Source organism: Neolamprologus multifasciatus, chromosome 14, assembly GCF_963576455.1.
Source record: "Neolamprologus multifasciatus chromosome 14, fNeoMul1.2, whole genome shotgun sequence".
NCBI classification, from domain to species: domain Eukaryota; kingdom Metazoa; phylum Chordata; class Actinopteri; order Cichliformes; family Cichlidae; genus Neolamprologus; species Neolamprologus multifasciatus.
This window is the reverse complement of record NC_140452.1, coordinates 4,951,180-4,963,729: the sequence shown is the minus strand read 5'-3', so window position 1 is coordinate 4,963,729 and position 12,550 is coordinate 4,951,180. Positions and strand designations below refer to the sequence as shown.

Genomic DNA, 12,550 nt, shown 5'->3' with positions numbered 1-12,550 from the left:
AAAAAAAAGTGCAGAAAGTTTTCTTTCTTTCTTCAGTTGCGAAGTCTAAAACTCCTGAATCTGAGGTTTGACAGTCAGTACAGAGGTAATCCAGGGTATAACTTCAAAAAGTCTGTAATTATGGGATGTTTTAGCTCCGGAGGATCGCTGCAGGCTGCAGCCATTTCTCTCACATTTTTCTCATTTATGTTCTTCCGCTGCTTCCCGCTTCTGACAGACTGTCTGTATCCCTGATATAGAAACGCAGCCCTCTTTATCTGTCTGTAATTTTCAGTCTGTCTCAAGTGAAGAAATGAAGGAGGCAGAGTTTGACTGAAACATGTAGACAGAGGGATCCACAGAGAGCGGTTTGACACTGAGCTAAAAGCTTCAGGGAGAGTGAGAGTGGCAGATTTTTGAAAGAGTCGTTAGGAGAAGTTAGACAGCAAGACCAGAGAGGAAGAACGGGTATCAGTGTGTGACAGAGAGATGTAGATGGTGAGGGGAGCAGAAGAAGAGCAGGCGCGGTCAGGCTTCCACCCCGACTGGGTGTGTTAATTAAGCTTTCACTAGTGATCTGCAGGGATAACGGACAGTGGAAATACCACTGTGACCTTGAGTCACACTGCAAACACTGAGTGTGCATATTGCTTAGTATCTATCTGTGTGCATGCCTGTTTATGTGGAGATTAATGCACATAATACCTATAGGGGTAAGAGTTAAGGCTGCATTTGTCAAACCATGGCTGAATATTTTCCTGATGCTGTCTAAACTATGCGATTATGTAACAGTCACTGAAACTGCCCACCCCACGAAATATTGTTTTTTTTTTTTACATGTCACACAATGAAAATTGTAACTAAAAGAATTTCTTATATTTCCGTAATCTTTATTAGTGCTGTTGAAATAGTGGATACACAGAGAAGTTCTAATTGGTTTAATTAGAAAATTAATTTAGGATCTGCTTCATGTGATGTGGCTCGTCTTTGAAGCTCATTAGCCGGGACATGCATTCACCATACAGTGATTAAAAAGCTCTATTTTTACATTTAAGTAGCGTTTTTACTTTGTTGATTATGAAAATCAGCAGTGCAGTTTTTCCCTGCAAGCTTTTTCTGATACGTGCTTTTATAAATATTTACAGTACTGTGCAAAAGTCTTGAGCCACTCCTTTCTTTATATTTTGCTTCCGAGGAGATGGGTTTGCCTTGAAGAATAGTTTTCAGGCTTTCGGAAGTTTTTCAAGGTCTTTCTTTAGACATCATCTGCTCCTCACTTATTTTCAGTCAAATCCTTGTATCTGATCATCTTCGTAGGAATATTTTTTTTTCTTTTTTTGGTTGTATGCCAAACCACAACAGAAGTCTCAAGGTATGAAGCAGTGTTGTGTATAAAAATAACTTGGGAAAGAGCCAATTTTAAATGATATCTTTATACTCTTTGTTACTAGCAGCCTGTACAATAATGCATCACTTGTTCTCATTTGTTTAGTTGAATCTATGAAAAAGACAAAAGTTTGACAGTGTTTTTTTTCCCCAGAAATACTTTATTAATCCCGAAGGATTAATAAAGGATTATATCCAAAAGAGCAGTTACCGAAAACTTCTTTTCCACATTGTGTGGCTTTTTAAAAAACTGAGGAAACTGAGGTCTATATGTATCCAGGAGGTCATGAGAGAAATGCAACAGTGAGTGCTTACAGCCATCTGCAAAACACGGTGGAGGCTCCGTCCTGGTGGTGTCAAGATGAACTTTGGAATGACTTTTAGGAAGGCGAAGAGCTACTTGATTATGAGTAAGCTCTTATGTAACCAAGGTTATTATCGTTAACGAAAACTAACAAAATTACGGAGCCCCGCAGGGGACATGGGAGAAAAAAAAATTAAGATGGACTTTTGCGAGATCTCGCAAAACAAACTCGGGATCTCGCAAAACTTTTGCTAGATCTCGCAAAAGTTTTAGCCGCATTCTTCCCATTAGCTCGAAGCTAACGGGAGACCTCCCGTTAGCTTCGAGCTAATGGGAGGTCGAGACCCACTACAGCCGGGAGGAACACCGCTTTCCCGGCACATCGTGCCTCGACCGCCCGGTCGGCTTCGAGCCAGCGTCCGAAGAATGCGGCTAAAACGTTTGCGACCGAGTTTGTTTTGCGAGATCCCGAGTTTGTTTTGCGAGATCTCGCAAAAGTTTTGCGAGATCCCGAGTTTGTTTTGCGAGATCCCGCAAAAGTCCGTCTTAATTTTTTTTTCTCCCATGTCCCCTGCGGGGCTCCGTACGAAATAACGAAAACTAGAAGTGAAAAAACATTTTCGTTAACGGAAATAAAAATAAAAACAAAAAAAGGAAAACTAACTAAAACTATAATGAGTGTTCACAAAACTAACTAAAATTAACTGAATTTATAGCAAAAATGTGTTTAGTTTTCATTGATGTGTGCGTGTCATACAAGAGTTAAGGGTGAAAATGAAGTTTAGTTTCCAGATTTTTTTTCTTGCTGTGTCTCATTATGCCAGCAGGTGGCAGCACGTTAGTCGAGTCGTCTGTGTCGCTGCTCCGTCCACGCGCAGAATCATGTCAGGAAAAGTCGGAAGAAAGCGCCAGAGTCCAATTTGGGATTACTTTGAATATGACTGTGTTTTGGATAAAGCAAGTGTCTTGTAGTGGAAACAGACAAATTATGAGGGACATTTCTAAAGGGAAAAAAATCCCACAAACCTTAAAGTGCACTTGAAAAGCTCACACAAGAAGGCTAACCTAGCTTACCTTGAGAAGGTAAGGGAGCACACTCAACCCTCATCCCCAGAAAACAGAAGCTAACCCCAGGCAAGGCAGCGTGATGCATCCCGAGACAACAGGACGGGGATATCTACACAACTGTGTGAGTCAATTACCTTCAAAAAGTTTATCAATTCACTTGAACCAAAATTACGAACACCCGGTGCTGCGAGAGTTAATAGTCTCATTGGGGCCAAGATATACATTTTATAGTTGCCTGGTATCAATGGTTGTTCATCTGCCTTTATTTATTTATTTAAAGAACCCATAGGTGGGAATGTGAGTTGTCTGTCTCTGCGTGTTAGCCCTGCGACAGACAGGCGACCTGTCCAGGGTGCAGTATGGTAGCTGGAATAGCAACATACCCAAGGATGAGCAGAATGACTGATATGATGAAACTGGGATTTTGTTACACTTAATTATTGCAAACACAACTAAAACTATAACTGAAACTAATCAAAACTAAACTGAAACTAAGGATTTTCAAAAAAAAAGACGTGATGGGTGGCTCAAGACTTGCACAGTATGTGAATCATTAGACTCCTGCTATAAAGTAATAATTTCTTTCTCATGTATTGCACACAAATGTATTCACAACAGCAAGCGTGTGAATACATTTGTGTGCACTATGTTGAGGCTTTAATCTGCTTTGGCGTTGTCTGAGTATCAGATCGTTTAGATGGATGCAAACACTACTCTAAGACGCAACTAAATCTAAATTGTGATGCTGTAGAAAGAATTTAATTTGAAGATCTAAAGATGGGTAGTAGATGAGGCTGATATTTGAAATTATGAACAATTTTGAAAAAAATGTTTTTGAATATGGATAATTCTAAGAAAATAAGTCTAACAGTGAGCTAAAAAAAGGAAAAAGCAGAGAAAAGATCCTCATCTTCGGCTATTTGTCAAAAAATACGTCTTACTTTTCTTCCATTGTGCAACAGAGCCCATTTATGCTTCACCTGATGATGCAAGAATGAAGTGAGCCAAAGGAAGAAAGACTCGCTGTTGCCTCGAGGCTCCCGATCATTCTCCTTACCAGACAAAAATGAGATTTTTACACTAGAATAACTTAAAACTAATGATTACTGCAAGATCCAGCTGGGGATTAAGGCTGTTTAACAGGACATTTGCACAAGACAGAGAATAATAACAAATGTCTTGGGTCAAAAAGTCACAAGCTGTTGCAAAGCTAGCCTCCAAGTACGTGTATCAGTTTGTTTTTACACATCTGTGGGCTTTTTAGCCTCGTCTGATCATGTTTTTCTCTCATACCAATAAAATTTATCTGATGCCTTATAAGAGCAGAGTGATGTGCCATGACTCACTAACGTGTGATTTCTAAAGCGAGGCAGCTTAAAGTGGTTTCATCTTCTACTCTCTTTGGCGTCCTTCCTTTCTCACTCTCTTACATCTTTAACTTTTGCTCTCTTCCCCACATGACGTTTAGCTCTGCATTCACCTAAGCGACCCACCCACGGTGTCTGGTCTCTCTCCCAGTTGTCTTTCAGAGCCAATTATGTTATTAAAAAACAGAGCCAATCAGAAGCCAATTAAAGAGATAACTGGCGAATAATCACCGGGGCTGAGAAGAGGAAATCTCAGGATTGTAGTAGAGCTGTGAAAAGCGACAGAGGAAACGTGGAATTAGAGTTAAAAAGCAAAGCCAGAGAGATGTGCAAGGAAATGACCAGAATGACATGGGGATAGGCTGGCCTGTAGCAGAGCAGGTGTAAAGGAGGAGAAAATGATCAGCGGTTTGATGGACTGAGATGAAAGTAGAGATTGATGAAGTCGCTGACAGATGTGACCCGCTGATCTTCCAGCTGTCGCCGAGGGCCAGAGACGGCACAGCTGGCTGCCAGGCAGCAGGAAGTATAGGCGAGAGGTGATGGGGTAGAATATCAGTCCTGAACCTCAGTGGATTTCAAAGGAGCCAGATCTTGAAATCTGTGTCAGAATTAAACTGTCATGAACTGGCTGTTTGGAGGCAGATGAGGACCCGAACACAAAACTCACGGAGACAGGAACTGAACTCAAAATCACTGCTTTATTGCAGGCCTTAACACGAAACAGAACTAAACCGGGAATACTAACAGAAGACCGAGGGAACGCAGAAAGCCACACAGGTTCGGGGAGGAGACATTGACGACGCGACACCGAACTGAGGGAGACATGCACATAGGCTGTATCCCAATTCAGGGTCTGCAGCCTTAAAGTACGCAGCCTCAACGATCCTCAAGGGCCGCGTACTTAAAGACCGCTGAGGCCGGAAGTGCGAGGCTTGTGAAATGGGACGGTCTAGCCTCCGTTGCGCTGCCCAGGTTGCCTAGCAACCATGATACTAACAGCGGGAAAGGTTTCATACAGCTTTGTTTGACAGAAATGAAGGAGAAAATCTTTTGTTCGTTTGTTTGTTTCTACATGAGCTTTGATCATTCTCTGTAAGATTAAGCTCAGCTATTGAACGGCGTATATTTTAAAGTAAAGGCTGTAAAACCAAGTTAGTACAAACGTCACTAATGTCATAACTTTGCCGACATGTGGCCAACAGGAATGTTTTCATGTTCTTCATTATTAAACATCTGCACATAAATAAGTGACATAATATTCAGTACTTACTTAAAGTTTACTCTTCGGCGCCCCTCATCCGCTGTTTTTTTTCGGCAAAATTATCCACACCCACCGCCGCGCTATGCATTCTGGGATATGTTGGGCCACGAAGTCTACACCGCCACGTCCTTGAAATTCAGGGAAATGAAGGACGCATTTGATGGGCACATTTCAAGCAGCCTTCGAATTGGGACAGCCTTCGTCGCGTCGCTGTGACGTAATCGGCCTTAAAATGCGGCCTTTAAAGCTGCAGAGCCTGAATTGGGATACAGCCATAAATACACAGAGGGTTAACGAGGGAAGTGGAAGCACTCCGGGAACACAGCTGACACAGATAAACATAACGAGACATGGCAGGAATAAACCACACTGACGGGAGACTGTCAAAGTAAAACAGGAAGTACACAGAGGTTCAGACAGGAGGAGAGAGCACAGACATAACGGGCTGGGGAAAACATCAAATGAAACACGAGGGGAAACGAGGGCTCACAGATACACAGAGGGGCACACAGGGGGTAATCAAATAAGGAACATCTTTAACAGAACCTAGGAACCACAGCATAAGGAACAAAATACAAGAAAACTAAGAATGCTGGGCCAACATGGCCCGGGACCATGACATCAACGGTATAAATAAGAGAGTCGTCCAGTTTAGCATGGAGAAATGACGCCTGAGGCTGGATGAACTTGGAAAAACTTTCATATTTGTGGTCTTCACAGCATCTGCCAGGTTAGTCACAGGTGCTTCCTGCTACGGAGCAGATCTAAAGCACCTTTTTGTGTCTCGCTCTCTTGACAGGTGGAAGAGATCCGGGGTTTTATCGAATCGCTGGCAGAGAAAGTTGAAGAGGTGAAGAGGAAGCACAGCGCCATCCTTGCCTCACCCAACCCAGATGAGAGTAAGGCTCTTTTGTCTGTTCTGCTTTCTAGTGTTTAGCTCTTTAACCCTTTAAGACCTACCATAGAACCAAGTCTGCCAGAGCTTATATTATATTTTTACATGCTGTGGAGCCATTTTTGGGAGCATTTCAAGTTGCTATACATTAATACAACCATTATAGCCCAAATTTTAATAATATGTAGGAATTAAGTGCATAGTAATTACATAAATTGCAAAAAAGTGCAATAAACTACAAAAAAATTTAAAATCGTTTTTGTTTTTTTAACATATATTTCTAGTTAGAGAAATTTAAGAGGCTTATCCCTCAAAACTGTAAATACAAAAAAGTTGCACAAAATAGTTTCCCACCACAGGAAATTTATTTTGAGTGTCTTCATAGTTTTATTTTTGAAATACACCAATTTTTATACACTGCAGGAAAAACGAAAATAAATATTATAATGCAAATTTGCAAAAAAAAGCAGCATATGCATCAAAATAAACTATTTCCAGCAGTGCAATATGAGTCCTAAGCATCCCAGAAACGACACAGAAAGTCATAAAGTCAAACATAACTTTTAAAAACACCAGTATAGGCTCATTGAGGCTCTGATAGTAAAAAAAACTACATTTCCGCAAAATGACGTCACTTCTGGTTTCGGGCAGGTCATGGCGGATATGCGATAGCTCGCGCTGATGGACGTAGGAAGTGTTACGAACAGCTGATCGGATCGGCAAAGCCTGTTTCTGGAATATTATGTTTTTGTTGCTGCAAGCACTTTTTATGCAGTTTTTGCAAAGCTTTATGTGGAAGGAAACTGTGACCGAGGACAAGCTGATGGCATAAGATGTAAGTACAACTCCTCCGGTTTCATATGCAAAAAAATTGTTGCGCTAGCTTACGTGGTTGCAGAGCTACCGGGATTTAAAAATAGTTACGCAAAACAGAGCGTGCCCGCTCCGACCGGCTTTAAAGGGTTAAAATGACATACTCAGGGTAACTCTTGCCTCAGAAATACTGTACTTTTGTTCTGACGGGACTCGACTGCCTTAGGAGTTTCCATTCAGGTGAAAACTATAACTTATATTCTTTTAACCAAAGTCCTAATTTATCCAGAATTTGAATGGGTTTTTATTAATCATATCCACAGAGTTTTATTTCTCACTTGTTAAACTTGTTACCTACCCCCCAAAATCATAAAATAAGAGACGCCACCACTAGAGCAAGTTTAATGATTTAAAAAAGGGGCCTACAACAAAGTAAAAGGATAAGGCCATGTGCAGTACCAACCACACTGATGTAAACTAACATTAATGGGGAAATAACCATCAAAAGAAATGGAGAATATACCAGTGCAGAGACACACGATACGCCGGACCACAGGGCTAGGTAGAGACCGTTTGTGCAAAACCATCCTCAGATCTCAATTTAGCTTTGAAGGCTTAAAAACAACCTTACCAAATCACTAAAGTTGTGTTGGTTTTAATTTATTTTTTACCCATCGATTTGTCGCTCCCTTATTTCCAGAAAGAGTGATTCGCCATGTCTTAATTTCTTGATTCATTCAGCCGAGGTTACGTTGTCTGAGCCACGACTGACCCCTTGTTTTCACCTATCACTGTTTAATGATAACATCAATGTTTAATACTGCAGTGATTCAGTAATGAGTCAGAGAAGCTTTTAATGGAAAAGAGAAAGAGAAGAAAGCCAAAAGTCACAGTTTGCCTTCTAATGTACGACGGCAGCCGAAAGCAGGATAATCGTCGCAGAATCCACTGAACAAAGGGAAGAAAAATGACTGTGTCGTTTAAAAGAAATTGAAGAAAAAGAGGACAATTTGTCAGAAAGAGCAAGAAAGGCAGTGTGCAGACTGGAGACTTCAGTAGAAGTCAGAGCGCTCCACCAATCCGTCCTCTCTCTGCTTTTGGGGCATTTATACCCTCACGGTGAAATCTCTTACCTTCCCGTTTCTCCATTTTTCTCAGTTTTTCTGCTTTCTGTCTCCATCACTCTTTACTAGGGATGGGTATCGTTTAGGTTTTATCCGATACCGGTGCCAAACCGGTACTTTTGAAACGGTGCCGGTGCTTAAACGGTGCTTAAAGAATGGAGAACACAAAATTGGTCCAAAAACCTCTCATGTTCAGCTGTTTTTTTTGTAAAACGATAACAATGTTAGCCTTTTCTGCAGCTATGGGGCATATATGGTATCACTCTTGGCTGGAAGCAGCTTAAACAATGGAAAAAAACACAAACTTTGTCCAAAAACCTCTCATGTTTAACTGTTTTCCACTTTTTCTTTGGTCATTTTAGCCTTTTTGGCCAGGGTGAAGGGAGTATCTGCCATCAAACAAGAAGACAGCTGCATGTAGCTATGATGATGTTTGCTAGTTCACCTTACATGCATTAATGTAATAACGTGGTTAGCCTACTCAACGTAAATTACACACGAACAACATTAAGCTACTCAGGCAGAGAAGAACGGCTGCTGCTGCATCATCATCATTTCTGCTACACTAGCAGGGCTACGGCTACACAAGCAGTAGATGTGCACGGTGTGAGGTCTCGCAGCAAGCTATCAAATACGACGCATTTGTTTCATCGGATTTGAGGTGTTACCTCCTTTGACAGTATCACAGTATCAGCTTAAAGCACTTGTTGCAGCTGCTGAGTTTGCATATTTTGCTGTGAAGCACAGCCAGACTTTGACCGCTTCGCCTTGGGCATTTTTAATCTGTAGCTCTGCTCTAAAAGAACGTACGTACCTGGACCCGCCTACTATCCTCGGAAACGTAAAATGATTGGCTAGAATTCAAAGTGTATCACATCTCAGGAAAATAAAGCACCGAAATGTGCGCTGCTTTTCGGTCTGGTTACTACCGTTTATGTCAGGACACCAGTACCCATCCCTACTCTTTACTGCTAAATTTTCCTTTTCAGCTGCTGTTAGCCATATTTCATACTTCCCAGTTTCTCTGCTGTCTCTTTGCCCCTCTTTACATCGCTTTTGTTCAGTCTGTGCTGGATACTCAATCCATCGTTCCTGCTGTCTTTTTGCTCCACGACCTCTCATCACCTCTTCTTCTCTCATTTTATGTCAGGGCATTGATCGTGACCCTTGTTCACACAAGGGGGATGTTACTCATGCTAGTCAAAGGAGCTTGCAAAGAAAAGCTCATGCTAGTGACACCTCCTACTAATAATTTTCCTTTCCTCCTCACTAAGTCCCTGCCTCCCCTCCCGCCTGCAAATGTATCTATGTGCTTGCAGCGGCAGGCATCAGACGGGCCCTTTATCTATCCCGAGCGTGCAGATGGACGCACTGAGCGGAGCAGCAATGAGGAAAGGTGTTGCATTTATGATAGAAATTCTCCTGCAGGTCATTTCCTGACTGAAATGACTGTGAATGAAATCAGAGCCGTGTGTGCGCCTTTGTGATAAATGCTAAAGAACCGTACATCAATCAACGATTGATGTAAATGTCAGGGTTGTTCATTACAGGTAGGTCATTATGTTCTGTACTTTCTACCCGTTGCACTGCGACCACTGACGGCGACTGAAGTAACCTGGAACGTACATTCAGGATGCTCATTCGTTTGCTGAGTTGGATTTTTATACCCTGTGTGTTTTTGTGCATATATTTACATATTACATATTACATATTACTGCTTTTGTTTAGCAGAAATTTCCCTACATCAGTGTTTCTTGTTACATTTCCTTACATCATCTGTTTCTGGGACCTGAGGCATGACTATGAATGAATTTAATAAGTAGTGTGATAAGTAGGATGTTGAAGACTGTTCTGCTAGGCATGAGAAAAAAGAGGAAGACCACAGAGGTTCATGCATATAGTAGCGGTGGGAATCACCATACATCCCACGATATGATATTATCACGATACTTAACGCACGATATGATATTATTGCAATTTTTAAAAATATTTTGCGATATTCAGATTCTGTACATAAAGGTAAACTTTATCAATATTCATTTTATCTAATATCAAAGTCTCACACTCAGTCTTTCTCTCATTTCAGTTTTATTGTTGACAAACTGAACGGTTTGTATTACAGTCTAGTCCAACTTAACTGAATCAACCATCTGGTACAATTATAGCTATTCTGAACTATGCAGTTTATGAAAACTATGCAGCCCCTTCAGCAACTGAAGAATTTGAAATTAAATTAAAACAAAATATAATTTTACATTAAATAAAAAAGTTTTAAACTTAATTAAAATAAAACATGTCTTAAATTAAAATAAGTAAACTGTCATGTTTATTGCTGCCAAAAAAAAGTTAAACACATTTGGACAGTGAAGGAATGTCTGAAGTCAGAGCATGTTCCAGTCCACAAACATTTTTTTGTAACAAAATATCGATTTCTGCTGTCCCTGTATCGATACATTATTGGCAAACAAAATATCACGATGCTACACAGTATCGATTTTTTTCCCCCACCCCTAGCATATAGTGAAGGAAGGTTGCTGTGGCAAATGTGGATGCTTTGCATAGGGTGAGATGTGGGCAGATGATCCACTGTGGCCACCCCTAAAGGGAACAGCTGATAGAGGAAGAAGAAGGAGCACTTAATCTCTTTAAACAGGCACTGGATAAGAATTCTCCACAAAGGAAGGAACACATTTATGAAATTCAATTTCAAAACCACATTCTGACAACAGTTTAGTGTTGGAGCAGCTTTTTAAATTAATCTGCATTCATAAAAATGCCCGTCACATTAAACATGACGTGCTGGCGTGGATATCTGCTGGCTCAGAGTTTTGGACATTGTCCCTGGCTAAGTTTTCATATAATAGCCGGTGGGATCTCTAAATTATTAGCACTAAAATAACTAATGATATTTCCATGATAATAGATGCTAATCTTATGATGTGAAATTGATTTTTTTTGCTATTTCATGATCAGAAGCCACAGTCTTAGTAAAACTGAAATGATGACCTAATGAGAAACTGATCTCAAAAAAGAGATTAAATTCATCCTGATGGGAACACAATTGTTTTATCCAATGTCACCGTTTATCTGTGCATTATAAGGTCTGCGTGTGTGAGTGTGGTCGTGTGGTGCCTGTGTGAGAATGTCATTTTTTTTTGTTTTGGCTGCTGTGGTTCTAATTGTGATTTTGACATTTCCCTGCTTCTGCTGGCGTGTGTCATCAAAAGTAATTGCACAGTGGCATTTCATTGTGAAATCTAATGCATGCAAGACCTACGCTCATTCACCGCTCTATCGAAAATGGAAAGTCTTGCTGATATTCACTGATTTTTCCTCCCCCGTGGCAAGATGAATCAGTTCTGCTTCTGAAGGTTCCTCCCATCAAATCAAACTTTACCTCCTTGCTGATGCATAATAGGCGAGTCTGTCCTTTTTCTTTTCCTCTTCTAGCACAAGTATTTTGCTACTCATCCAAGAATCTTGACTCTTAACTTCTGTTGCTCCCCCCCCCCCCCCCCCCCCCCACACACACACATAAAAACGGGTGTTTACAGAGAAACTATCCAGTGAGCGGCAGTTCTGTGTGAAAATATCTTGTTGATGTCAGAAGAGAATAGCCACAGTGTTTCAAGCTGACAGAAAGGTAACAGTAACTCAAATAACCACCTGTTACAACCCAGGCATGCAGGAAAGCATCTCTGGATGCAGAAGATGTCGAACCTTGAGGCAGATGGGCTACAGTATCAGAAGAACACACTGGGTGCCACTAGTGACACCTAAAAACAGGAAATTGAGTCAACAGTTTGCACGGGCTCATCAAAAATGGAAAAATGTTGCCTGGTCTTTTGTGTCTCAGGTTCTCCAGCAACGTGTCTGTGAAGGTTCTCAGTCATCCAGGTCATCGTAGTCAAAGGAGCTTGCAAAGAAAAGCGTCTGGACTTCTTTAAGTTACTTGAAGACGTTTCACCTTCATCCGAGAAGCTTCTTCAGTTCTAAGGTCAAATGGTGGAGAGTCCCAGATATAAACCTAGTGGGAGTTTCCCCCCACAGAGGGACAAAAGGACCCCCTGGTGATCCTCTAATCGCCTGAGCCAAGGTGTGGAACTGGGTGTGGGTCCCAATCAGCCAGAGTTTTGGGTGAGTTCATTGTGAAACCTGGCCCCACCTTATCATGTGAATTCCTGAGGTCAGATGGCCCAGGATGTGAGTGGGCGTTAAGGCGTCTGGGAAGGGAACTCAAAACTAGATTATAGATGGCAGAGAGTTGGTGTCGTAAACCACCGCCTCTGTTCAAAGATGGTCGCTCACAGTGGACATAGATGCTTCTTTCACTCCTCTTTCAAACCATCT

The 12,550-nt window shown here is 41.3% G+C and overlaps 1 protein-coding gene across 3 annotated transcripts in view; it reads left to right on the top strand.

The window, feature by feature from the left end:
* The window catches only part of LOC146503293 (syntaxin-1A-like), a 101,160-nt gene that overhangs the window by 33,814 nt on the left and 54,796 nt on the right, over positions 1–12,550 (top strand). For all 3 annotated transcript variants that reach the window (XM_085184494.1, XM_085184492.1, XM_085184493.1), the window contains exon 3: positions 6,168–6,267. In XM_085184494.1, coding sequence (XP_085040620.1) covers positions 6,168–6,267 — 100 coding nt within the window. The remainder of the gene's footprint in view (positions 1–6,167; positions 6,268–12,550) is intronic.